The 23,452-nt window shown below is 52.3% G+C and overlaps 2 protein-coding genes across 9 annotated transcripts; one reads left to right on the plus strand and one right to left on the minus strand.

The window, feature by feature from the left end:
* The first annotated feature begins 1,697 nt into the window (after window positions 1-1,697).
* Zdhhc12 (zDHHC palmitoyltransferase 12) lies at window positions 1,698-4,793 on the plus strand. Of its 4 annotated transcripts, none has more exons than XM_021156769.2 (5): window positions 1,698-1,879; window positions 2,799-2,935; window positions 3,648-3,725; window positions 3,899-4,065; window positions 4,172-4,793. In XM_021156769.2, exons 1-5 carry the CDS (start codon window positions 1,780-1,782, stop codon window positions 4,491-4,493), a joined length of 804 nt encoding a protein of 267 aa, XP_021012428.1. In that variant the 5' UTR covers window positions 1,698-1,779; the 3' UTR covers window positions 4,494-4,793. The 4 variants fall into 4 exon arrangements, with proteins under 4 accessions (XP_021012428.1, XP_085691177.1, XP_085691176.1 ...); XM_085835051.1 differs by having other exon boundaries at window positions 3,902-4,065; XM_085835050.1 differs by having other exon boundaries at window positions 1,707-1,921; window positions 3,902-4,065.
* On the minus strand, window positions 4,714-18,374 carry Pkn3 (protein kinase N3). 5 transcript variants are annotated; one of them, XM_021156764.2, is made up of 22 exons: window positions 18,275-18,374; window positions 16,286-16,514; window positions 15,954-16,099; window positions 15,342-15,453; window positions 15,145-15,272; window positions 14,792-14,975; window positions 13,044-13,190; window positions 12,857-12,966; window positions 12,604-12,747; window positions 11,061-11,136; window positions 10,815-10,977; window positions 10,557-10,653; window positions 10,409-10,476; window positions 8,977-9,040; window positions 8,754-8,845; window positions 8,270-8,446; window positions 7,072-7,134; window positions 6,882-6,958; window positions 5,752-5,894; window positions 5,557-5,664; window positions 5,321-5,401; window positions 4,714-5,213 (listed from the first exon to the last, which is right to left on the minus strand). In XM_021156764.2, the coding sequence occupies exons 1-22, from the start codon at window positions 18,299-18,301 to the stop codon at window positions 5,001-5,003; spliced, it is 2,649 nt and encodes an 882-aa protein (XP_021012423.1). In that variant the 5' UTR covers window positions 18,302-18,374; the 3' UTR covers window positions 4,714-5,000. The 5 variants fall into 5 exon arrangements, 4 of the variants coding, with proteins under 4 accessions (XP_021012423.1, XP_085691175.1, XP_021012422.1 ...); XM_085835049.1 differs by lacking the exon at window positions 18,275-18,374 and adding an exon at window positions 17,268-17,919; XR_002377408.3 differs by having other exon boundaries at window positions 5,557-5,651; window positions 15,145-15,453.
* Window positions 18,375-23,452: the final 5,078 nt, after the last annotated feature.

Genomic DNA, 23,452 nt, shown 5'->3' on the forward strand with positions numbered 1-23,452 from the left:
TGCAAGGGACCTCAGTTCAGTTTCTAGCACTCACATGGTGCTCATAACCACCTGTAACTCCAGAGGACCTGATACTCTCTTAGAACCTCTGCAAACACTAGGCATGAACATGGTGCAGACATACATTCAGGGAAAATATTCACACACAGTCAGCCTGTAAGCCCGCTGACCTGATTTCTGTCCCTGGAACCCACATGGCAGGAGAGAGCCAACAGCTAGGGTTATCCTTTCATTTCTGTGAGCCAGCTATCACATCCACTTGCACACACATACACTCCCTGACTCACAAATGGCTGTGTGCTTTGTTTTGATCTTTTTATTTTATTTTATTTTTCTATGGACAGAGCCTCATTATTCAGCCATAGCTGCCTAGAACTCATTATGTGGACCAGGCTGCCCATTTGCCTGTCTCTACATCCCAAAGGATTGGATTAAAGGTGTGGGCAGGGGCTGGAGAGATGGCTCAGTGGTTAAGAGCACTGACTGCTTTTCCAGAGGTCCTGAGTTCAATTCCCAGCAACCACATGGTGGCTTACAACCAGTTGTAATGGAATCTGATGCCCTTAAGTGTATCTTAAGTGACAGTGAGTGTACTTACATAAAACAAATAAATAAATCTTTAACAACAACAAAAAGGTGTGGACAGCCCAACCCCTTCTTTGGGGACTAGCTTTTATGTCACACAATTAGTTGGCTTTAGTCCCCTCCCTCCACATGTATAGAGGATGGCCTTGAATTTTCTCCTCTACCACTAGTTTGTTGAGATTTCAAGCATGTACCACCATATCATATATACCATGCTGGGGACCTAACCCAGCCTTTAGTGTTTGCTAGACAGTCTACCAATTGTGTTAATCCCCAGCCTCTGTTTAATCTCATGGAATAGCATGATTGGCCCTAGCCGACCCCCGTCCCCCAATACACACTCGCGCGCGCGCACACACTCACGATGGACAACCAATCCTTCCATAACCACCCTGGCCTTAGGAAGTCAGTTCTCCTACAGAAAAAGGGATGTCTATTTGACCAAAACAAATCCCAAGAACATGCACACTGGGGTTTGGCTAGAAGAGGACCATCAGGTGGAAGTCAGCTGAAGGGGGGGTGGGGGTTCAAGGAACACAAGGAGAGAAAGTCAGTCTGGCTGGGCCGTGGTGGTAGCAGGGGAGACAAATACCTGTCTAAGACGCGGGTACTATTACCAACCCCATTGAAGAGGCAGAAAGTAGCCTAAAGAAGCTCAGTAACTTGCCCCGAGAGTCATAGGCCGGACAATTATTTCTCTGACTCCAAGCTAGGCCATGCGTGTCCAGATTCCGCACCAGAACCCTCCTCTTTCCCATCATCCGTTGGCTAAATCAGAAAACGAGTACGAGGCAAGTGTGTCATCAAGGCGTGCCCTCCTGCAAGCCCAGCCCATCGCCCCTTGGGAGCAAGCACCGCGTGGCCTCCGGGGATCAAAGACGGGCACGCATGCGCACGCGGGGGTGGGGTTGTCTTCGGAGGCTTCCGCCTCCCGGGTTTTGCAAAGTTACCTGGCCCACAGGAGGCGGAGTTAGGGAGTTGTGGGCTGTGCGCGCGCGGGCCCCGCCTTCAGCCTCCTCGGGCACCTGTTGGCCTGAGGGGCCGCCGGTGGCACCCAATAGACAGCCTCCCTGAGCCGCCCGCGCCCCGCCTCTAATGCAGAGCCACCAATCCCCGCATTGCTGCAGCCCCGCTGCCCCGCGGCCCCACCTACCGCGCGCTTCTTCCGGGTGGGCTCGGGCGGGGGCCAAGGCCATGGCTCTTTGGCCGCCGCTTAACTCTGGGATGCTGGTGCGGACTGGGCACACCGTGCTGACCTGGGGAATCACTCTGGTGCTCTTCCTGCACGACACCGGTGAGCCGGACACCGCGCCACCCCGAGCCCACCCGATCACGCGTGGGTATACCGGGGTCCCCCTAATCCTCAGACACATTGAAATCTCCATTTCTATCTCCCACCAGTTCCTCAAGCGTCTTTCTCCTATGTCGGTCCAGGGATCATCCTCTCTCCGCCTGATTCCCAAGTTGGACCCTAATAAATCCCAGTAATTTTCTGTCATCGATAGATGTCCATCCATCCAAAGACCACCAGAGCCCATCAAATCCGAGGACCAACTAGAGGCCCCATCTCTCCCGTCCCTGGGCTCTACCTGTCCTTCCCAGAAATTGCCTCCCAACCCCTCCCTAAATAAGATTTAAAAATCCGCTAGACTTAAGGACTTGGCTTTCCGGTCCACTCCCCAAATCCTATGAGCCGACTAACTGCCCCAAAGAACGCCACTAGCAGGTTTCCCACCTTCGCCTGGTAGCATCTCCTTTCCCTATCATTCCCTTCACCCCCCTCCCGCCCCTTCCTAGGTTTCCCTTCCAGAAGGAACAGAGCCCACCACAGAGGCTTCCTCTGTAGCCCTCCTCCATCGCTTTTGCCCTTTGTCCTCAGGCTTCCACACCAGGAGTCACCCACCTTCAAAACCTCCTTGGCTCTCTTTCACCCAAGGGTACCAGAGTTGCCCATGCTCAGCTGTCTGGTGTCCCACCTCTCCATAATCCTCATTGACTACCATGGGCTTAAACAGGCTGGCTGGCACCTTCCTAGCTGGAGCTCCTGGCTGGCTCCACCCTCTTCCAGGGCTGACTCTTCCCCTGGGGAACCCTCTTCCTCCTCCCTCCCTCAGGTCTAGCCTCCATATCGCCTCAGGCTACTTTCTCTCCACCCCCACTGCCTCCTGCCCTTCCCTTTTGCTTTGGTTCTCACTGTCCTCTGGCCTCCCCAGAGCTACGCCAATGGGAAGAGCAAGGGGAGCTGCTCCTGCCCCTCACGTTCCTGCTCCTGGTACTGAGTTCCCTGCTGCTTTATCTGGCTGTGTCACTCATGGACCCCGGCTATGTGACTACTCAGCCCCAGCCTCAGGTAAGCAAGCAGGGACCTCGAAGGCCCACAGGGGAGTGAGACCTCAATGTTACGCCCTAGCCGGGCGTGGTGGCGCACGCCTTTAATCCCAGCACTCGGGAGGCAGAGGCAGGCGGATTTCTGAGTTCGAGGCCAGCCTGGTCTACAAAGTGAGTTCCAGGACAGCCAGGGATATACAGAGAAACCCTGTCTCGAAAAAAACCAAAAAAAAAAAAAAAAAATGTTACGCCCTGAGCTGCACTCAGCGTGGGGGCATCTTGATGAAGCCTCTGGCCTACCCTGTGTTTTTGCTCCTACAATGATGACATCACCCAAGACCCACGTGGGGACACTTGTCTTACAAAGGTCACCAAACGTCTAGTATGCTGCCATGTGCATGCGTCCCTTCTACACGAGATGGGCCCCAAGTCCTGCACAATGGGGACCAAGCGGCGCCTAGATAGATGCCCCCAGCATCGTCTGCGTCCCAAGGAAGGAGAACCCCCAGTCTCATACTCTTTTTTTTTTTTTTTTTAAAGATTTATTTATGTAAGTACACTGTAGCTGTCTTCAGACACACCGGAAGAGGGAGTCAGATCTTGTTACAGATGGTTGTGAGCCACCATGTGGTTGCTGGGATTTGAACTAAGGACCTTTGGAAGAGCAGTCGGGTGCTCTTACCTGCTGAGCCATCTCACCATCCCCAGTCTCATACTCTTTGTCTCATTTTCAGGGCGAGCCCAAGGAGGAACAGACAGCCATGGTTCCTCAGGCCATCCCACTTCGGCGCTGCAGACACTGTCTGGTGCTGGTAGGTGACGCACACATACTCTTGTGGGAGCAGTCGGGCCATCCTTAACCCTGCCTCCCCTCCAGGAATGCCTCCCAAATTTAGGACCTGACTATGGCCTTCAGCCTTCTCCCCAAAGGAGGACTCACTGGGGGGAGGCAGCACTAAGCCTAAACTGCGCTCTGTCCCCACAGCAGCCCCTGCGTGCCCGGCACTGTCGTGACTGCCGCCGCTGTGTTCGCCGCTATGATCACCACTGTCCCTGGATGGAGAACTGTGTGGGTGAACGCAACCACCCACTCTTTGTGGCCTACCTGGCACTGCAGCTGGTAGTTCTGCTGTGGGGCCTGTGCCTGGCATGGTAGGTACCTGGGGGAGCACAGATAACATGCACACAGGTACTCAGGGAGCAGGAGTCCCTGGGACCCTGCAGTGCCCAGCCCTAGCTCTCCATCCTTGTCCTCTAGGTCTGGTCTCCAGTTCTTCCAGCCCTGGGGGCTGTGGCTCCGGTCCACTGGGCTCCTGTTCACCACCTTCCTGCTGCTCTCCTTCTTCGCGTTAGTGGTTGGCCTGCTCCTGGCCTCCCACCTCTACCTGGTAGCCAGGAACACGACTACCTGGGAGTTCATATCCTCACACCGAATCGCCTACCTCCGCCAGCGCACCAGCAACCCCTTTGACCGAGGGCCGACTCGAAACCTGGCCCACTTTTTCTGTGGTTGGCCCTCTGGGCCCTGGGAGACCCTCTGGGCTGAGGAAGAGGAAGAAGGCAGCAGCCAGGTTGTCTAGGGTTGCTGGAGATAAGGCTGCTGTTGTGCCTAAAAGCCAGAGGCTGTGCCAGCTAGGGATCAGCCGACTCAGCCTAAGGCCTTTATGTCTTCCTAGGGCTTCCAGCCCTCAGGAGAGAAGTAGACAGAACCCCCCTGCCACCCGTAAAGGAAGACATAGAAGAAAAGGAAATAAGTTGGGGGAGGGGTGTTAAAAGAGAACCTAGACACTACACAACCCCTGGCTTGGCTACCTCGAGTGTACAGTTTTATTAATTTAATACTCTCTATAAAGTCAAGTATTAAAAAGAAAAGCCACCCATGCTGCCGTGGACTCTTTCCTGGTCTGGGGTCTACCAGGAAGCAGAAGGAGAGGGTTATAAACACAGCAGGGACACGGAGGAAAGCCTGCAACGACAGCCCCACGGACGGCCACTGCCTGGACTCCCACACACTCATTAAATACTTTGGCCCAGGCACATGACTAGGTGGAGGCTTCCTGCAATCTGGCAGAAGTGCCAGGAGACCCTCAGGACTCCAGGAACTGCTCAGACACGAAGTCAAAGTCCCGGAAGGCAGCCTGTTGGCGAGCAGTGAGGGAGCTCTGGGAGACTGGTGGGGTCAGGGTTGGAGGCAGGCTGGTGAACTCTCCCTCGAAGTAGCGAAGGTCTGCAGGGCCACAGAGAGTAGGCACGAAGGGAGGCTGGACGGTGCGGGCCAGCAAGGCCTGCCAGTTGGTGGTCTGAACAAGGTACAGGAGTAAAAGAATGTGGGAACCGCAGACCCCGCAGGTCCCCTAGCCTCTCCACCTCACCAGGAAATGGGGACTGCTGGGTTCCGGCTTCTTACTCTGAAGAAAGGCTGCAGCTTGATCTCCTCGGCGTCCCGTTCTCCTGCCCCTAGACGCTTCTCTGGGGACTTTTGGAGGAGCTGGCAGGAAGCAGGGCAGGATGTGAACCTGAGGGCATGCCACTCCAGATGCTGGCTGCCCTACAGGTACCCGACTTAAGCTATGCTAGAGGGCCACAAGGTAGAGGCAGGGTACACACGAGTCACAAGCAGCTGCCCTGGACCTTGGGTCTCACCTTCTGAATGAGTTCCAGTCCTTGCACTGACAGAAAGTGGGGATATGGGACATCAGCATTGACGATGCATTCAAACACCTCCTCTTCTGTGTCCCCTGGGAATGGACACTGTGGAGATTGGGGTTCAGCAGGCGATGCAGGCTATCCCACTGTCCCCACCTTCAGAGACCCTGGAAGCCCCACTCTAGCACTTACCTCACCCACTAACATCTCATAGAGCAGCACACCCAGCCCCCACCAGTCCACAGCACGCGTGTAAGCCTCCTGAGTCAAAACCTCGGGGGCCAGGAACTCTGGGGTGCCACAGAACGTGCTGGTCCGGTCACCAAAGCCAATCCCTGCAAACCAACATTCACTCTAGTGCCTGCTAGGTGTGGCACACACACCGTAGTTCTGGTTATAAGAATCAATGGGGGAGCCGGGCAGTGGTGGCACACGCCTTTAATCCCAGCACTCAGGAGGCAGAGGCAGGCAGATTTCTGATTTCGAAGTCAGCCTGGTCTACAGAGTGAGTTCCAGGACTACACAGAGAAACCCTGTCTGGAAAAACAAAAACAAAAAGAAACCCACAAAGAAGAAGGAATCAGGAAGGGGCCTGAAGAGATGGCTCACTGGTTAAGGTTGGACCCAAGTTTGATTCCCAGGACCCACATAGTAGCTTGTGAATGTCTGTAACTCCAGTTTCAAGGTACCTGAAGTCCCCTTCTGGCCTCCATGGGCACTAGGCATACTAGACATACATGCTGCAAACCACCTATACATATACAATACAGTTTAAAAAAATCAAGGCCAGAGGTGGAGGTAGAACACTTGCCTAGTATATGTGAGACCATGGGTCAAAACCCAGCAATGGAATACATATATACATACATATACATATCCATATATATACATATGTGTGTATGTGATATATACCATACATATACACATTTTTTTTTTCCCAAGACAGGGTTTCTCTGTATAGCCCTGGCTGTCCTGGAACTCACTTTGTAGACCAGGCTGGCCTCGAACTCAGAAATCCGCCTGCCTCTGCCTCCCCAGTGCTGGTGCCTGTCTTTAGGATACCCAATAGCAAGGTTTACTGTGTCCCCTAGACTCTCTAGGCCAAGGTAATTGTGCAGCCAGTGACTGAGAGAGTTGTTTCTGATGAACTTGTGTGCCAAGGTCATCATAGCTTCTCTGGCCAACTACAAATTAGGGTATTCTCAGCTGTTCCTCTAAACAAGGGTCAGGAATGAAGGCCAGGGCTGGACACCGTGAGTGGGGAGATTTCTGGCTGGCCTAGGCAAGACAAGAGGATGTGATTACAAGACAGGGGGCCCCACCTTCCTTGCATAGTCCAAAGTCTGCAATCTTGAGGAAACCCTGGGCATCCAGTAGCAGATTATCCAATTTCAGATCCCTGATGGTGGAGTGATGAAGATCAAAGGGGCTGAGAGGGGCTGAGGCCTTGGATGCAGCAGCAGCACAGGGAAAGCTCCCAGGCCCACCCAGCATCTCTTGGGCAAAGACTACCTGTAAATGATCCTCTTCTCATGTAGGAACTGCAGCCCCAGAACCACACAGGCCAGGTAGAAGCTGAGGGAGGTACAGGAAGAGTTCAGGCCTGGCACTGAGAGGTACCAGAAGGTCCTGGCCAGACTCAGGCATGGATGGAACTAAACAAACTAATATTGGAGAAGCCCAAAATATTCCAATGTTGCTATGTATTAATGACCTATCCTTCCTGTGCTCAGCTATGGCAGAGCTACTGGGTCTAGTAGTATAGGCCTATAATCCCAGCTACTTGGGAGGCTAAGGCAGGAGGATAGCAAATTTGAGGCCAGACTGGTCTATATAGTTTTCAAAAAGCAAACAAAAGCCTGGTGGTAGTAGTGGTGGTGGCGGCACACGCCTTTAATCGGCACACGCCTTTAATCCCAGCACTCAGGAGGCAAAAGCAGGCAGATCTCTGAGTTCAAGGCCAGCCTGGTCTATAGAGCAAGTTCCAGAAAAGTCAGGACTGTACAGAGAAACCCTCTCAAAAAACCGTAACACAAATAAACAGAAAAGGAACCATAAAGGGCTGGAGATGTAGCTCAAGTGATAGAGCCTGGCTCACAGTAAGCCCTAGGTTCAAAGCTCAGTATAGACATCTTCCCAGCAGCCTCGGGGGATAGTCATCATGACTTTGACTCCAGTCTGGATCCGAGAGGCTGGAGAGATGGCCTGGCATTTAATAGGAAGTACTATTCTCTGTCCCAGTACCCATGCCGAGTCAAGAGTTCCTCTATCAGGTGGATAGATAGCCAGCCTCTCCTGCTTCAGGTGATCTGTGCCCTCTTCTGGTGGCTGAGGGCTCTGCACGCAATTGCAGGTGGCCATGAACAGCCCACACATACACACAGTCAAATGAGAATCTGAGATTTGACTCAGGGTCACACACTAGGGTGAGGGCTGATGTGCTGAGTCAGACTGTTGTAAGCAGAGCAGCAACTGGAGCTGGGTAGGCAGACCCTGCTTCTATCCTGTGGTAGGCAAACATGACTCTCATCCCTGCAAACAAGCTTGCAAAGGTGTGATGACAGGTTTCATCCACGGCTATGCAAATGAAGTCCTCATGGGCTGTAATGTCCCACCAAGACTCCTCACAATCCCATGCTATTTGTCTGCTGGGTACTCCCCTCCCTCCCCTCCCCCAAGGGAGCAAGCACCAGGTAACCAGAGAACCCACCAGGCCTGGGGCTCAGGAAAGACATCCTCGTGAATCTGCGCCATGAGGTCTCCTCCAGGCAGAAACTCAGTAACAAAGCAGGCATGGCTGGAGGTCTGCAGACAGGCAAGGAGAGAGAGCAGGAAGGGGTGCCCTGTACGTCCCACAGTCTCCAGGATCCGCTTCTCACAGTATAGGCTGCAAGGGAGGATATGGAATGGAACCCCCATGTGCTGTGCCCTGACACCCATACAACACCTCTGGCTGGCTGGATACTCAAAGAGCTAAGGAGGCAAGTTGATGGTTCACACATGGGGAAGGCTTCAAACCTGCCAAAGTACCACAGTCCTATTTATAGACGAGTTCCCCGGGGTACTAAAAGACAAGAGGGCTTGCCCAGGGCCAAAAAGACAACCTGAAACTGACCCTTGGGATCTCGAGCTACTTTGGGAGCCCAGGTTGGCCACCCCAGATCCAAGATCAGATACTTCTCAGATATATACACCTGTCAATCTCGTCCCGGCCTAGCACTTCCTGCTTCTTCAACGCCTTGATAGCATAGTATTTCCCTGTTCCTTTGTACTGGACCAAGAGGACCTAGGGACCAGAAAAAGTTGGACTCCAGGAACTCAGGACAAAGAGCCTTCATCTCTCCACACATTCCCTCCATCCCAGCATCTCCAGCTAATGTGCTGAGACAAGGCTTGCCCACCCACTCAACTACCTACCTTCCCAAAGTGTCCCCGACCCAGCACAGCCAAACATCGGAAGTCTTGAAGTCTGGGGGCTTTCCTGAAAGAGAGGAAGGGCCTAGGCTGTCTCCCCACATCTAGAATTTTAAAACTGCACTCAGCACAGAAAGACATTGAGCAAGGCAGTTTGTATACCCGAGGAGAGAGGGAGTGAGGGTCAATCAATATATACAAGGAGCGATGGTGCACACTTGTAATCCCAGCACCCAGGCTGCAGAAGCAGGAGAATCATAGGTTCAATCAGCCTGGGTTACACTGTAAGACCTTATTTTTTAAAAAGAGTAAGTCTCAGGCAGGGAAATGGCTTACGTTCCATGCTCAGACCCACTTTAGAAAAGTTGGATGCAAACAGGGCCATGGTGGCACACGCCTTTAGTCCCAGCACTTGGGAGGCAGAGGCAGGCGGATTTCTGAGTTTGAGGCCAGCCTGGTCTACAGAGTGAGTTCCAGGACAGCCAGGGCTACACAGAGAAACCCTGTCTCGAAAAAACAAAACAAAACGAAAGAAAAAAAAGAAAAGTTGGATGCAAATGAGTGGTGCTGCACACTTTTAATCCCAGCACAGGTAGACAGTCTGATCGTGAGTTTAAGGCCAACCTGGTCTACATAGGGAGTTCCTGGGCAGCCAGAGAGCTACACAGAGAAAGGAGGAGGAAGAGGAGGAGGGGGAGGAGGAGGAAGAGGAGGAGGAAGGAGGAAATTAAAAAACAAAGAAGAGATGGCTCAGGGGTTTAGAGCACTGGCTGGAGGCTGGAGAGATGGCTCAGCGGTTAAGAGCGCCAACTGCTCTTCTGAAAGTCATGAGTTCAATTCCCATCAACCACATGGTGGCTCACAACCATCTGTAATGAGATCTGATGCCCTCTTCTGGTGTGTCTGAAGACAGCTACAGCATACTTACATATAATAAATAAATAAATCTAAAAAAAAAAAAAAAAGAGCACTGGCTGCTCTTCCAGGGGACCCCAGGTTCAACTCCCAGCATCCACAGTGGTTCACAACTTCCAGAGCACCTGACTCCCTCATCCAGACACACATTCAGGCAAAACACCAAGGAACATGTAATAAAAAGGAGTCACTACAAAATGTGCTTCAGCATGGGTCTGTGTGCACACGAAGGCACATACACATAAATATCTATTTAGTTTTTTAAATAAAACAAAACAAAACAGCCGGGCGTGGTGGCGCACGCCTTTAATCCCAGCACTTGGGAGGCAGAGGCAGGAGGATTTCTGAGTTCGAGGCCAGCCTGGTCTACAAAGTGAGTTCCAGGACAGCCAGGGCTATACAGAGAAACCCTGTCTCGAAAAACAAAAAAAACAAAAAAAAACAAAAAAAAACAAAAAAACAAACAAAAAAAAAACAAAACAAGACAAAAGTCTCTAAATGAATGGAAGCCAGTGAGTACCTCATGGATAAGGCTGCCAGGGCGGGCACTACTGCAGGTCTAGGATCCATGTGGGGGCGCTTGGTACACTGTGGGGACAGATGGGTTCAGGACAGCAGTTACTGACTCTCTTTCCCTTCTGGCAGCCCCGACCTCCAGAATCCCTTACAGGAGTCCCTGGGGCTGGTTCTTGGAGATAGAGGCGCGGGGGCTTGGGAGGAGGCTTCCCGTCTTCATTTGAGAGCGTCTTCTTGGGCAGGAAGTTACTGTAAGAAGGAGATGTCTGAGCCCAGACACATGGAGGGGGGAGGGGCGCGGCCATGTGAAAGGACAGAGGGCTCAGAGGTTGAGGAGGCAAAAGACAGCACTCAGAACCTGAAGAGATAGAGCCTGAGAAGTGTCTCAGAGTCTGCACCAGGTGGCTCACCTGGGGGAAGCAGCACTCGGGGTCCCACAGGCTGCTGTTGAAGGGCACCCTTTAGGGGGACTGACTATGTTTGGTGAGCTGCAGGGGGGCAGCAAGCTCATGACCAGGCGCCCCCAGGCTGCCATGCTGAGGTTCATCTGGGAAGCTCTCAGGAAATCCCGGCCTAGAGGAGGCAGGCGGGGCTCAGTCCCAGCATCCCCATTGGTCAGCCCAGCCCTCTCCTCACATAGTCCGTATGCTCCACACCTCTCCGCTTAGAGAAAAGGCGTCTCTGCCTCTGCAGCCGAGGCCTCCTTTCAATGACAGGCTCGCAGAAGGTGACCTAAAGGGACATGAAGAAAGCTGAAGACCTGGAGACTGGCCGCCTTTCACCCTGCTGGATCATCCCCGTCCCCACCCTCATCCCCACCCACCCCCACCCCCAGAGCCAGCTCCCAATCTCAGCCATGGGGGTATTCTAGTTAGTGCTAACTTTCCATATGACCCATCTGAGAGGGACTGCCTAGATTACATAGCTCGTGGGCATGTTTGGGGGGGGGGGGAGGTCTTGATGCAGGAGGATCTAGCACACTGTTGGAGGCACCATTCCCTAGGCAAGTGGTACTGGGCTATATAAGAAAGCTAGCCAAATGCCGGGCGTGGTGGCGCACGCCTTTAATCCCAGCACTTGGGAGGCAGAGGCAGGCGGATTTCTGAGTTCAAGGCCAGCCTGGTCTACAAAGTGAGCCCCAGGACAAGCCAGGGCTACACAGAGAAACCCTGTCTCAAAAAAACCAAAAAAAAAAAAAAAAAGAAAGCTAGCCAAGCATGAGCTTGGGAGAGAGGCAGAGAGCAAGCCAGCAAACAGGGTTCCTCCCCAGTTTCTGCTTTCAGTTCCTGCTTATTAAGTTTCTGCCTTGGCTCCCTTCAAGATAGGCTGTAAACTGGGTGATGGTGGAGCACACCATTAATCCCAGCTCTGAGGAGGCAGAAGCAGGTGGATCGTGAATTGGAGGCCAGCCTGGTCTACAGAGTGAGTTCCAGGACAGCCAAGGCTGCAAGAGAAACCTTGTCTCAGAAAAAAGAAAGAAGGCGGTGGGGGGTGGGGGGAGAAGAGGAGGGAGGGGGTAGGCTGTAAATCTGTACATTGAAATCACCCCTTCCCAGCCTTCAGTTGCTTTGGCTGGTGTTTTATCGTAACAATGAGGCAAAGCTGATATGAAGCAAAACTCAGAGGACCTAGACAGGATACTGTATCCTTACTGGGGCCAGGGGAGAAACTGAGGCCCAGAGGAGACACACTTATGTATTCAAGATGACATATGAGGCAGGACAAGCTCAGGGTAGAGATGTGAGCCTTCCTGTAGGCCTGTCTGTGGACCTGTCTCCATCTCTCAAGTCCCATAGTACATGGGTTACCAGTTTTTATCACACAGACGCACACAGAGACGCGCGCGCACACACACACACACACACACACAGTTGTACTCACTGATGTAGGCAGAGGTTGACACCACACTGGGTATCTGCCCTTCCACCTTATTTTTTGAGACAGGGTTTCTCACTGAACCTGGAATTCATTGTTTCAGCTAGACTGGCTGGCCAGCGAGTCTGGAGAACCCATGTTTCTGTATGGCCAGTTGTGAACTTAGAGACACACCAAGCCACACATGGTTTTTACACGGATCCTGGGGATTTGAACTCAGGTCCTCATACTTCCACAGTAAACACTTTACCCACTGAGCCATCACCCCAACCCAAAATGTCAGTCCTAAAGACCCCCTGTTAGGGGTCAGGGCTCAGTAGGAACCTGGGCAAAGAGCTGCCCCTGCGGCAGCAGACTGAGAGAAAGCTGGTGACAGGCATTGTCCAGGAAGTCCTCAAGCTTCAGAAACGCCACAGCACACAACTGCCGCCAGTCCCGCCAGTGAACCCCAATCTCCAGCTCTCGAGCCTATGTGGAAAAGACCAGGCTGAGGAATGGGGTTCGGCATCAGCCCTCACCTGAGTGCCCCCGCCCCGTACCCCACAGCTAACCCTAACCACACAAAGGCCAGCCTTACTCGGTCCAAGGAGATGATAAAAGTCTGGTCCCAGGATTTCTCAGCCACCAGTCCCCATCCTGTCTGGCCCACAACACGATTGTCAACCTTCAACACAGCCAGTACCTCACCTATAGTGCCAAGGCTTGGATTTAGGGCATGGCCAGAGCAGGGGCCTCACCACCTCCCATGGCTTCTCCTTACTCACTGGCCAGCTCGCCTCCACCACGCTGCTGCCGGGACCTTGTTCGGAGCCAGCTTTCAGAAGGGCTACCTGCCAGGACAGCCATGGGACACCGTCCAGGCACAGCTACCAGCAGATCTTTGCAGCCCAGGAGGCGAACCTGCAGTGTCCCTGGTTGGGAGTCAAGAGAGCCCTCTGTCAGTAGCCACCACCAATGGAACCCCAGAGGGACACCACCTGCTCTAGGAGGGTCAGAGCTAGGAGCAGCCGATCGAAACCCTACCTACCACACTTGGTAACCACCCAGCATCCTTAGCAGCCTGGCTAGCTCTCCTTCCTGAGTGTCTATGCAGTGGCAGAACACAGCAGGAATGTAAGAACAGGACTTCTCCCAAGCTTTGTGAAGCCACAGGATGAGGGAAACTGCTACCTTGAGCTCAGGGTCTGGCGGGCACCATGGTCTCAAATGCACAGGGGCAGGCACCCGAGCATCACTCTAGCTGCCTGCCCTATTCCTTCCCACCTGATCAGCAAGGGAGAGCCCCCAATAGGGACAAAACATGTTTTGTCTAAGATCACTGAGAGTTTTGTCTTCAAGGGTAGAGAACGAGAGGAGGAAGCAGCAGATACCCAGGAGCTCCTGAGGGCATAAACTGGCTCTGAGGACACCATTTTAGTAGGCTGGGTCTGGAGGTAATACTTGGAGACCTTACAGAAATACCAAGGGTGGTCCAGGCAATCCACTTGTCTTAGGAAATGGAAGTTCAGCTACAAACTAGCATATGTTTTTGTTTAAAGGCAGGATCTTGTTAGCCCAAGTTGGCCTCAAACTCACTATGTAGCTAAAGATGCCCTTGAACTCCTGATCCTCCTGCCTCACTTCCCAGGGGGTTGGGTTGTAGGTGTGCGCTCCCATACCCAGTTAATTTGGTGTTGGGGACTGAACGCAGGACCTCATACGCAGTACAAGAACTTTATCAGCGCTTCCTATGACTAATCCTTAGTCCCAAATTCTTCCCCTTTAAACAAGAGGCTCCTTTTGTCTTGCTGGACTTGCTGGCTTGGCCATCAGCACTCCCGTGAGCCCTCCAAGGCCAAGCTCAGACTCCCCCTGTTCTAAGGAGCCCTCCTTGATTATCCAAGATAATAGTAACAGAGCTCTGTCTATCCCTATCTATTGTGTTCTGAAGCAGGCACCAGCCGGGCTCTAGCTTGCAGCTCCCATGGTCTGTTGACTGCCAGTCAGCTGCTGCTACAAGAACAGACCTCATGAAAGAACTTACAGGTGGTCCAAGCTGCCCAGGCCCCAAGGCTGCCAGGGTAGTGGACTGTGATTGTCCATTTACTCCCTACCTAAGGCCGGGCATTTAAATCCCATCCACGCTGGCCAGGCTCCAACTGTGTTCTGAGCATCAGAAACTTTTGGGTTTACAAAACTATGTTGGGGATTAGGAGAGCACTTCCACCCTTTGTTTACTTAGGGTCTCTCCCATGTCTCTCTGGCTGGCCTGGAACTCACTCTAAAGACCAGGTTGGAACTCACAGACATCCCCCTGCCTCTGCCTCACGAGTGCTAGGATTAAAGGCGTGCGCCATCATGCTGGGTCACTACTATTGTTTCTAGGTTACAGATGGGGATAAACCAAGAATCAGAGTGGGAACGTGAGGGATCCAAGGTCACACAGCAGGACTGAACTCTCTCCCAAATGCTTCAGCATCCTCTCTAAAAGGTAAGGGGCCCTCTGACGTGAAAGGGAATCCTTGCTACCTACCTGTCAGGGCAATAGGTTTCACAAGTGTCCCCAAAGGCTGGGGGTTCCCAAGCATTGCCATCCAAAGTTCTCGGGTCACCCTGCTACGTAGAGAATGGGTGGGAGGCAACCTCTCCAGCAGCAATTCCAGGGCCAGCCGTAGGAGGTCCAGCTTCTGGGAGGATTCCTGGAGCTGGGCCTGGGCCTACCGAGGAGACACAAACACCAGGTATGGGTTAAAGGGGTCAGGCCACACCTCGTGGGTATTCACTACTACCCTCCACAGGCAGCAACCCTGCGTGCAGGCCCCACTGCAGGTGGATGGACCCAAACAGAGCTGTAGAGACAGCAGTGAGCCGGGGACACAGCCTGACCTCGGCCAGTGCCTTGCGGTCCTGCATCCTCTGGCCACCAAGCAGCTTCACCACATTCTTGGCGCCAGCAGCCACAGCAGCCTCTACTCGAAGTCGGTGCTGCAGCTCCTCTGCCAGCAAGTCGGGGCCTGCAGGGCGGAGGTGAACCTTTAGCCTCGGCCATCGAGGGCCACCCTCCCTGACCTGAGAGGCCTCACCTGGCTCTGGAGAGCCACTGGACTCCAGGCTGCTTATCTTCATCCGGAGCAGGGCCACCTTCAGCTGACTGTCCTTTAACATCTGCTGGGCAGCCGCCAGGAGCTTCCTCTCCTGGGGAGGTGACACTCGTCCCATCAGAAGGGGCTCACAGCAGACCACCAGGGCCTGGGTGGGGCTGAGCCTCCCCTGTTATACCAAGGTTCAAGCTCCTACAAGGAAGACACTACAGGCAAGCCTCCCTTGTTGAACTAGGTAATGGGTGGTGGAGGCTGGAGGGGTGAGCGGAATATGACACTCATCAGTTTGACAAGCTAAGTAGTAAGGAGTCTGTCAGATGGAGAACAGAGGGTAGGTTGCCAAGAGCTGGGCGGGCAGCCGACTGGATCTTCCGCTAGCCTTCTGTTGGGCCTTGCTGACAGTGTGGATCAGAGACTTGCCTCACCCACCTACCTGTACTTCTAGCATTAGGTGAGGAGCTGGGCCAGGGTAGCATTTCCCTGTTGGCACAGGGCCTGGCTGGCTTTGTGCTCCTTATACCTGAGAGCTACGTCTCTCCCATCAGGTAGATGAGAAGCCAGGTCTACCCCTCTCCATCAGACGCCAGCCCTTACCTTGGGGGTGCCGCTGGCACACGTGTGAATCATATTCTCAGCCCCCTGCTTTACCTTTAGCTCCACCTGCAGCTGCCTATGTAAAGCCTCTGAGAGCCGAGCCCTGGACTGCTCCGCCCGCGGCTGGGGTCCCGAGGTCACTGGCTCTGCAACACAAAGCAGGGGATGCAACGCTCCTACCTTTAGAGTTCAGACCTCCAGGAAGCAGCGCCTGCCTTTTTCCCTTCCCTTCCGTATAGACAACATGTGGATGATATAGGGTGGTCAAAGCCAAAGCCAGGATTGTGTTCGTGAGTCTCCCGTTCCCAGGTGTATTCAGACTCCTCGCTCACCGGCTGAGGCTGGCAGCAGAACTTGGGCGTGCAGCTCCCGAAGCTCGCCATGCAGCTGCTCCAGGCGGCGGTTGGAGGCCCTCAGCAGTTGCTGCACATGGCCCAGGTGGCGTCGGTCTGTGGCCACGCGCCGCATGTTCTCCATGCCCTCCTTGATCTTCAGCTCCTTCTGGATGGCTCTGCGGACCATCTCTTTCTCATCCTCGGGGGCTCTCTGGCCAGTCCTAGGCTGCAAAGGGCAGAGAAGTCTTAGCCTACCCTGCTCCACAGCAAAGAGGGATCAGACACAAAAGGCAGAGCCCCAGAGTGTCTCAGAACCCTGCAGTGTCTAGCTCCTGTCTCCCTTTCAAAGAAGGGAGAGAGAAAACAGACCAGGTTGGCCCAGTGCCTTCTGGGTACTGAACTTTTCACTCTAACAACACACTGAATTCCCTTCTCCTTGGTAGTAGTCGCTCTTTTGTGGTCCTGGGAAAGAAGCCATAGCCTGGAGCATGCTAAACAAGAGCTCTGACACAGACCCACATGCTTAGCTCTCATTCCTATTTTATACAGGAGCAACAAACAAAGAAGAGTTAGGTGGCTTGCTCACACAGGCAACACAGAGGAGTGGCCACTGTGGATCGAGGGACAGTGTGATCCCATTTTCTCCCAGCCTGCCACACTGCTCTCCCTAGGTCTGAGAAGCAACCAGAACCTGGGAGGTAATGTAGGCAAAGAATTCACTCTAGGTCCCCTGCAGGAGACAGCCAGTGGCCCTAAACACCACAACTTATGTCTTCTGCCTTAGATAGTGTGGCAGACAGGTGCTGTGGCAGAGGTGGCAAGCTGGAGCTACAGCTGTTCACCAGATTAGAGGCACCATCAAAGGTAAGGAGAGAAAACCTCTCGGAGGCTGACCTTATTCCAGGGCAACTCCTGGTAACCCCCTTCCCATCCCCAGGATCCTGGAAGCCACGCTATTTTATCCCTATTTTATCCTTACCTTTCGGTGTTCCATCTCCTAAGCCCCATGAAAGAATGGCTACTCCGTTTAGGGGCCCCAGGCCTCAGCTAGGTTGCTGGTCCTGCCTTAGCTGTCAGAGGGCAAGGGCGAGGCTCAGGAAATCCTTTGGCCGCCCCAAGCAGGAGGGCCAGAGCCAAAGGCCTGAGCAAACAAAGCTCTCACAGAGCTGGGGGCCTGCTGGCCACCGGGGTCCTGAGTCACCTCGCTGCCGCTGCTGCAGGGCGGAGGCTCACAGGAAATCGGAAAATGTGTATAAGCTAGACAGGCCAGAAGGATCTCTGGAGGAAGGGTACTGGGAGGGGTGAGATCCATCCAGCCTTACAGGCTGCCTGAGGGCTAAGGTGCTCCAGTCTACTGCACTTCACCTTCCCCTCAAGTCCTGACTTGACACTAGGGTGTTATCTTCTACATAAACATCTCACCTCACCTTGAACTGTCCTGGCATAGAACAGTATCTCTCTCTCCTGCTTAAGTGACACATCTAACCCGAACCTCTCCACATTGCGGACCCCTCCTTGGACCCAAGAGTTCCTTGTACAATGCTGAGCCAAGTCCCTCTAGTGGCCAACTTGTTCTAGCCTGTGGGTGTGGTGTATGGGGGACAACGCCTACTGCGCGCACAATCTTGTCCCCGCTCCCCGTCCCTCCGCTCCCTCCCCCCCCCCATCCCCGCTCCCCCAGTCCTCTTGCAGAGCTGTATACTCCAACCTTTGCGCTCCTGGCAAATTCCCACCTTCCTGCAAGCCTCTAGAAGATCGAATTTTAAGGAACTTGACCTCTCTTACCCCCACCTCCACCCCCACCCCCGGTGGCACATTCCACGGTAACAGGCGTGCTGCCGGGCTGGATCTCCGTCACTTCGGGGACCTGGGCACCAGAGCGTCTTAACCCAGGCAGGGCTCAGGCAGAGAGGCCAGAGTAGGGTGAAGATCCGAGCACCGTGTGCTCAGAGCTGCAAACACGGTCGCTGCGTGCGCTTGGTTCACCTGGCGCACAGCCCCCTCCGGCTCCATGGCGCCTTGCCCGCCAGTCCTCTCCTCCACTGCGGTTCCGGAAGCCCGGGCCTCAGTGCCTGACTTTCAAACTTGAAACTTCCCGGGAAGTGGCGCGGGACACGCGGTCGGGCGCCCCCTCCGGAGACTCGCGCGCCCCGCAGGAGCTGGGGGAGCAGCGCCCCCTCCCGGCCACGCGGGAGCAGCGTCACGCTCTGCACCGCAACTGTTCTTAGAGATGGGAAAGCCGAGGGCCATTTCTTCTCCAACTTTGCCCGCAGCATGCGCTGGGGCCTGACCTGGTCACGGAGTAAACCTTGACCCAAATTATGGCCAGATCCAAATAAGATACGAACTAACTCAGACTTATGCGAAACGCATTTTCTATCTCAGCGGGAGTCAATGTTCTGATTTTACCATAAGGATGTCCACAGGGGCTGAGGAGGGAGTTCAATAAAGTGCTGTGAGCTTAAGGATTAGATCAGTCAAACCAACCTTGTTGGGTTTTAAGGGGCTGGGAGTGAGGGCAGGACTTCTCCGGTGGGTAGGATTTGCCCAGAACATAGGGTGGGGGTTGCCCTCCAGGTGTGGTCGTGAAGACCCTGTGTGCCTGGTGGAGAGAGCCAGACTGAACTGTGGTTGGCCTTATCCCCAGCACACCACACCCACGCCTTCAATCCCATCAATTGGGAAGTAGAGGCTGCCAGATCTTCTGAGTTCATGGCCAGCCTGATCTACAGAACAAGTTCCAAGACAAAAAGAAGGGCTACACAGAGAAATCAAGTCTCGAAGAACCAAAAAACAGCCAGCCAACCAACCAACCAACAACAGAAGGTCTGAGGGGAGATTCTGGCTCTAACCTTTTTGGCATCCTATGAGTAGCAGTAGTTGGAACCTACCTCTAGAACCAGTCTACACAAGGTTACAATCCTAGCACCAGAAAAGCTGAAGCAGGAAATGGATGATGCGTTTGAAGGCTGCTGAGGCTGCTCTTTTTGTTCGAGAAAGGGATTCACTATATAGCATTTGCTGACTTCAAACTCAGTTACCCATTCATCTCCCTCTGCCTCCAAAGTGCTGGCTGGGATCAAGTGTGTGGCACAACACCCAGGTAGAGGGCTACTTTCACTGTAAAAACTTCTTAGGATTTTTTTTTTTAAAGATTTATTTATTTACTATATGTAAGTACACTGTAGCTGTCTTCAGACACTCCAGAAGAGGGAGTCAGATCTCGTTACGGATGGTTGTGAGCCACCATGTGGTTGCTGGGATTTGAACTCTGGACCTTCGGAAGAGCAGTCGGGTGCTCTTACCCACTGAGCCATCTCACCAGCCCAGGATTTTTTTTTTTTTTAATGTGCCCATAGGAATGTTTTGTTCACATGTGTGTGTGCACTATGTGGATGCCTTGTATCTTTGGAGGTCAGAAGATATTGAGTGCATGTAGGTGCTAAGAATCAAAGCCAAGTCCTTTGCAGGAGCAGTGTTTTAAATCTCTGACCCATCTCTGAAGCCTCTACCTCATTCCTTTGAGACAGAATCACCTGCAACCCAGATTGGCCTCAGGAACTGAAGCTCTCCATCTAAGCTCTCTCCATCTCCCCGAGCTGGATTACAGATGTGAGCCAAGGCCTAATATACAGCTCTGGGATTAAATTTCTCACTTGCCACGGCTTCACTTTCCATTTTTAAGCAAAAGCACCTCTAGCAACAAGAAAAAGAACCACAGTTTATGAAAACTATGAATCACACCCATAAATCTCTCCCTTTGAGTTGCTGGTGTTACAGTTCAGAGGTTAAAGATATTTTGAAGGCTGGTGAGATGGCTCAGCAGGTAAGAGTGCTGACTGTTCTTCTCAAAGTCCTGAGTTCAAATCCCAGCAACCACATGGTGGCTCACAACCATCCATAACGAGATCTGACGCCCTCTTCTGGTGCTCCAGTGTACTTATAAAATCTCTGGGCCAGAGCGAGGAGCAGTGCTGACCAGAGTGAGCAGAGGTCCTAAAAATTCAATTCTCAACAACCACATGAAGGCTCACAACCATCTGTACAACTACAGTGTATTCATATACAATAAATAAGTAAATCTTTAAAAATGAAAAAGCTATTTCAAGAGGGGCCCAGTGGTGTATGTCTGTAATTCCACCATTCACAAGGATTTTTTTTTTTTTTTCCTTTTCTGAAACCCAGTTTCTCTGTGTAGCCCTGGCTGTCCTGGAATGGCTCTGTAGACCAAGTTGGCCTAGAACTCAGAGATCTGTTCACCTCTGCCTCCCAAGATTAAAGATGGGCGCCACCACCACTGTCCAACTTTATCAGATGAATCTCTTGAGTGAGCCTGTCTCCCACCCCCACCTCACAAAAAACCCTCACTTAATAAGAAGTACTGCTGCTACTCCCAGAAGCTAAGCCAATAATCTGATTCAGAGCTCTCTTTTGGACCAGTGGCTATGTGTGAAGGGATTTTGCTGCCAGTAATGAAGACCCTGGAATTCAGATCCAACTCCCACTTCCAAGACAGCCAGGGATACTGGGAGACCCCCCCAACTCTGTGTCTGTCTGTCTGTCTCTCAAGCACAAGCACGCACACAGTGGAAGTGCATATGATCTGAGCATTGGCACTGGCTGACGCTAACGGGGGTCCAAGACTAACCAGAAATGCATAGTCATCTCAAACAGGAAAAAAAGAGCCAGGATCGATGGCACATGTCCTCGATCCCATCATGAGGGAGAGGCAGGCAGGTACTAGAGCTCAAGGATAGCCTAGTATAGAGTCCCAGGTAGCCAATGAATGCTACACAAACCCAACTCAAAAGAAAAGTTAACCAAGTTGTCTGTACATGTGATTATAGCCCCCAACCCCAACTCCCAGGGTAGTGACTGTAGTTTCCAAGTGGCTAAGAGATCCTGTATGTGCACGCTCTTTGCCTTCCTCCGTGACACTGAGGGCAAATGTTGAGTTCTATACATTGTAGACAAACCCTGCACCACAAATGAAAGCCCCCAGCCCTCTATAGAATACTGCTTCAGAACCACACGGGTCCTCTCCCTATACCAGAAAGCTGAGTGAGATGGTCAAGTCCCTCACATGGAAGGAAAGGAGCTGGGAGCAGAAGCCATCATTAAGGCATCTGACGCTGGTGAGATGGCTCAGTGGGTAAGAGCACCCGACTGCTCTTCCGAAGGTCCAGAGTTCAAATCCCAGCAACCACATGGTGGCTCACAACCATCCGTAACGAGATCTGGCGCCCTCTTCTGGAGTGTCTGAAGACAGCTACAGTGTACTTACATATAATAAATAAATCTTTCAAAAAAAAAAAAAAAAAGGCATCTGAGCAGTTGAAGGGTCTAATGCAAGCACCTATGCTCAAATTCTCAGACAGACTGCAAGCCCAGCATCCAGTATGTGGCTCCACACCCAAGATGCCTTGTACATCTTCCTAGGCCTCTGGTAAAATCAGTACAGATGTAGCTTGAGCTGTGAAACATCCTATAATTGCTTGTATCACACATCTAACTGCAACCCATTAGACCTGATTGAGATGGGAATGGTAGAGCATGCCTTTAATCCCAACACTCAAGAAAGCAGATCTCTGGATACCTAGCCAGCATGGTCTACATAGCAAATTCCTAGAACAGTCAGGATATAGACACCTCAAAAAAAGATATGCACACACACACAAACCCAATACCACCCCATCCCCAATTATATGTGGGTGTGTGCTCAGGAAATGGCTCAGTGGTTACTAGCATCTGCATACCAGAGGCTGACTGTTTGGATCCTACCACCCATTAGGTGGTTCACAAATAACCTCCTGCTCCAGTACCCTCCCCCCCCAGGAGAGCATCCACTCACAGGGCATATGCACTGCGCAGACATTTTACACAAACTCAACACCAACACGCATACACAAAGTAACTTCTTAAAAAAAAATTTATTTTATATTTACAGGTGAGTACACTGTAGCTGTTCAGACACACCCAAAAGAGGGCATTGGATCCCATTACAGATGGTCATGAGCCACCATGTGGTTGCTGGGAATTGAACTCAGGACTTCTGGAAGAGCAGTCATTGCTCTTAAAAGCTGAGCCATCTCTCCAGCCCAGCATAACTTTTTTTTTTTTAATTTATTATTTTATTTAACACTGTAACTTTTTCCAGATACACCAGAAGAGGGCACCAGATCTTATTACAAGTGGTTGTGAGCCACCATGTTGTTGCTGGGAACTGAACTCAGGACCTCTGGTAGAGCAGTCAGTGCTCTTAAGCACTGAGCCATCTCTCCAGCCCCCCCACCCCCAAGTAACATTTATTTTGTTATGTATGTTTCTTCCATATCAGTGAGATATGTACATGCAAAGGCCAGAAACGTGACACTCAATGCTTCAGAACTGTAGTCACTGAGGGTTATTGGGAGTTAAGTGGATGCTGAGAACTAAATGTTCCCAAAGCTTAGCAGGGCGTGGTGGCGCCAGCCTTTAATCCCAGCACTTGGGAGGCAGAGGCAGGCAGATTTCTGTGTTTGAGGTCAGCCTGGTCTGCAGAGATTTCCAGGACAGCCAGGTCTCAAAAAACCAAAGATCCCAAAGCTTAAACCTTCACATCCATGGACTATGTGCTTTTTTGTAGCTCTGGCAGTCCTGGAACTCTGTACGCCAGGCTCCCACAAAACAAAGCAGAGCTTTGTGCAGCTCTAGATGTCCTTGAACGCAGAGCCTCCTGTGTCTGCCCCAATCATGTCAACCACAGGCTATGCTCTACAGGGAATGCTGCTTTGGAACTGGGATGGGAAGCAGCTCACTAGCTACTGCAGCTGCACAACCCCATCCAGCTAAGTTTTTTAAAACAATGAAACCTTAACTTTCCACACCCAGTGTGAGGGCTCAGTAGCTAAGCAGTGTGGCCCGTTAGGATAGCTCTCCCCTGTCTAGTATACCCCTTCATGACAACCCAAGTCTGGCTTACTTCCTTATTTTTTTCTTTTCCTTTTTTTTCCCCCTCAGACAGGGTTTCTCTGTGTAGTTCTCTGGAACTCACTCTGTAGACCAGGCTGGCCTCAAACTGAGGAATCCGCCTGCCTCTGCCTCCCAAGCGATGGGATTAAAGGCATGTGCCACCACTGCATGGCTTTACCTCTGATTCTTATGTGAGACAGTGACAATATCTGG

The sequence above is a fragment of the Mus caroli genome, unplaced genomic scaffold (assembly GCF_978045245.1).
Source record: "Mus caroli unplaced genomic scaffold, Mus_caroli_1 scaffold_2, whole genome shotgun sequence".
Taxonomy (NCBI): domain Eukaryota; kingdom Metazoa; phylum Chordata; class Mammalia; order Rodentia; family Muridae; genus Mus; species Mus caroli.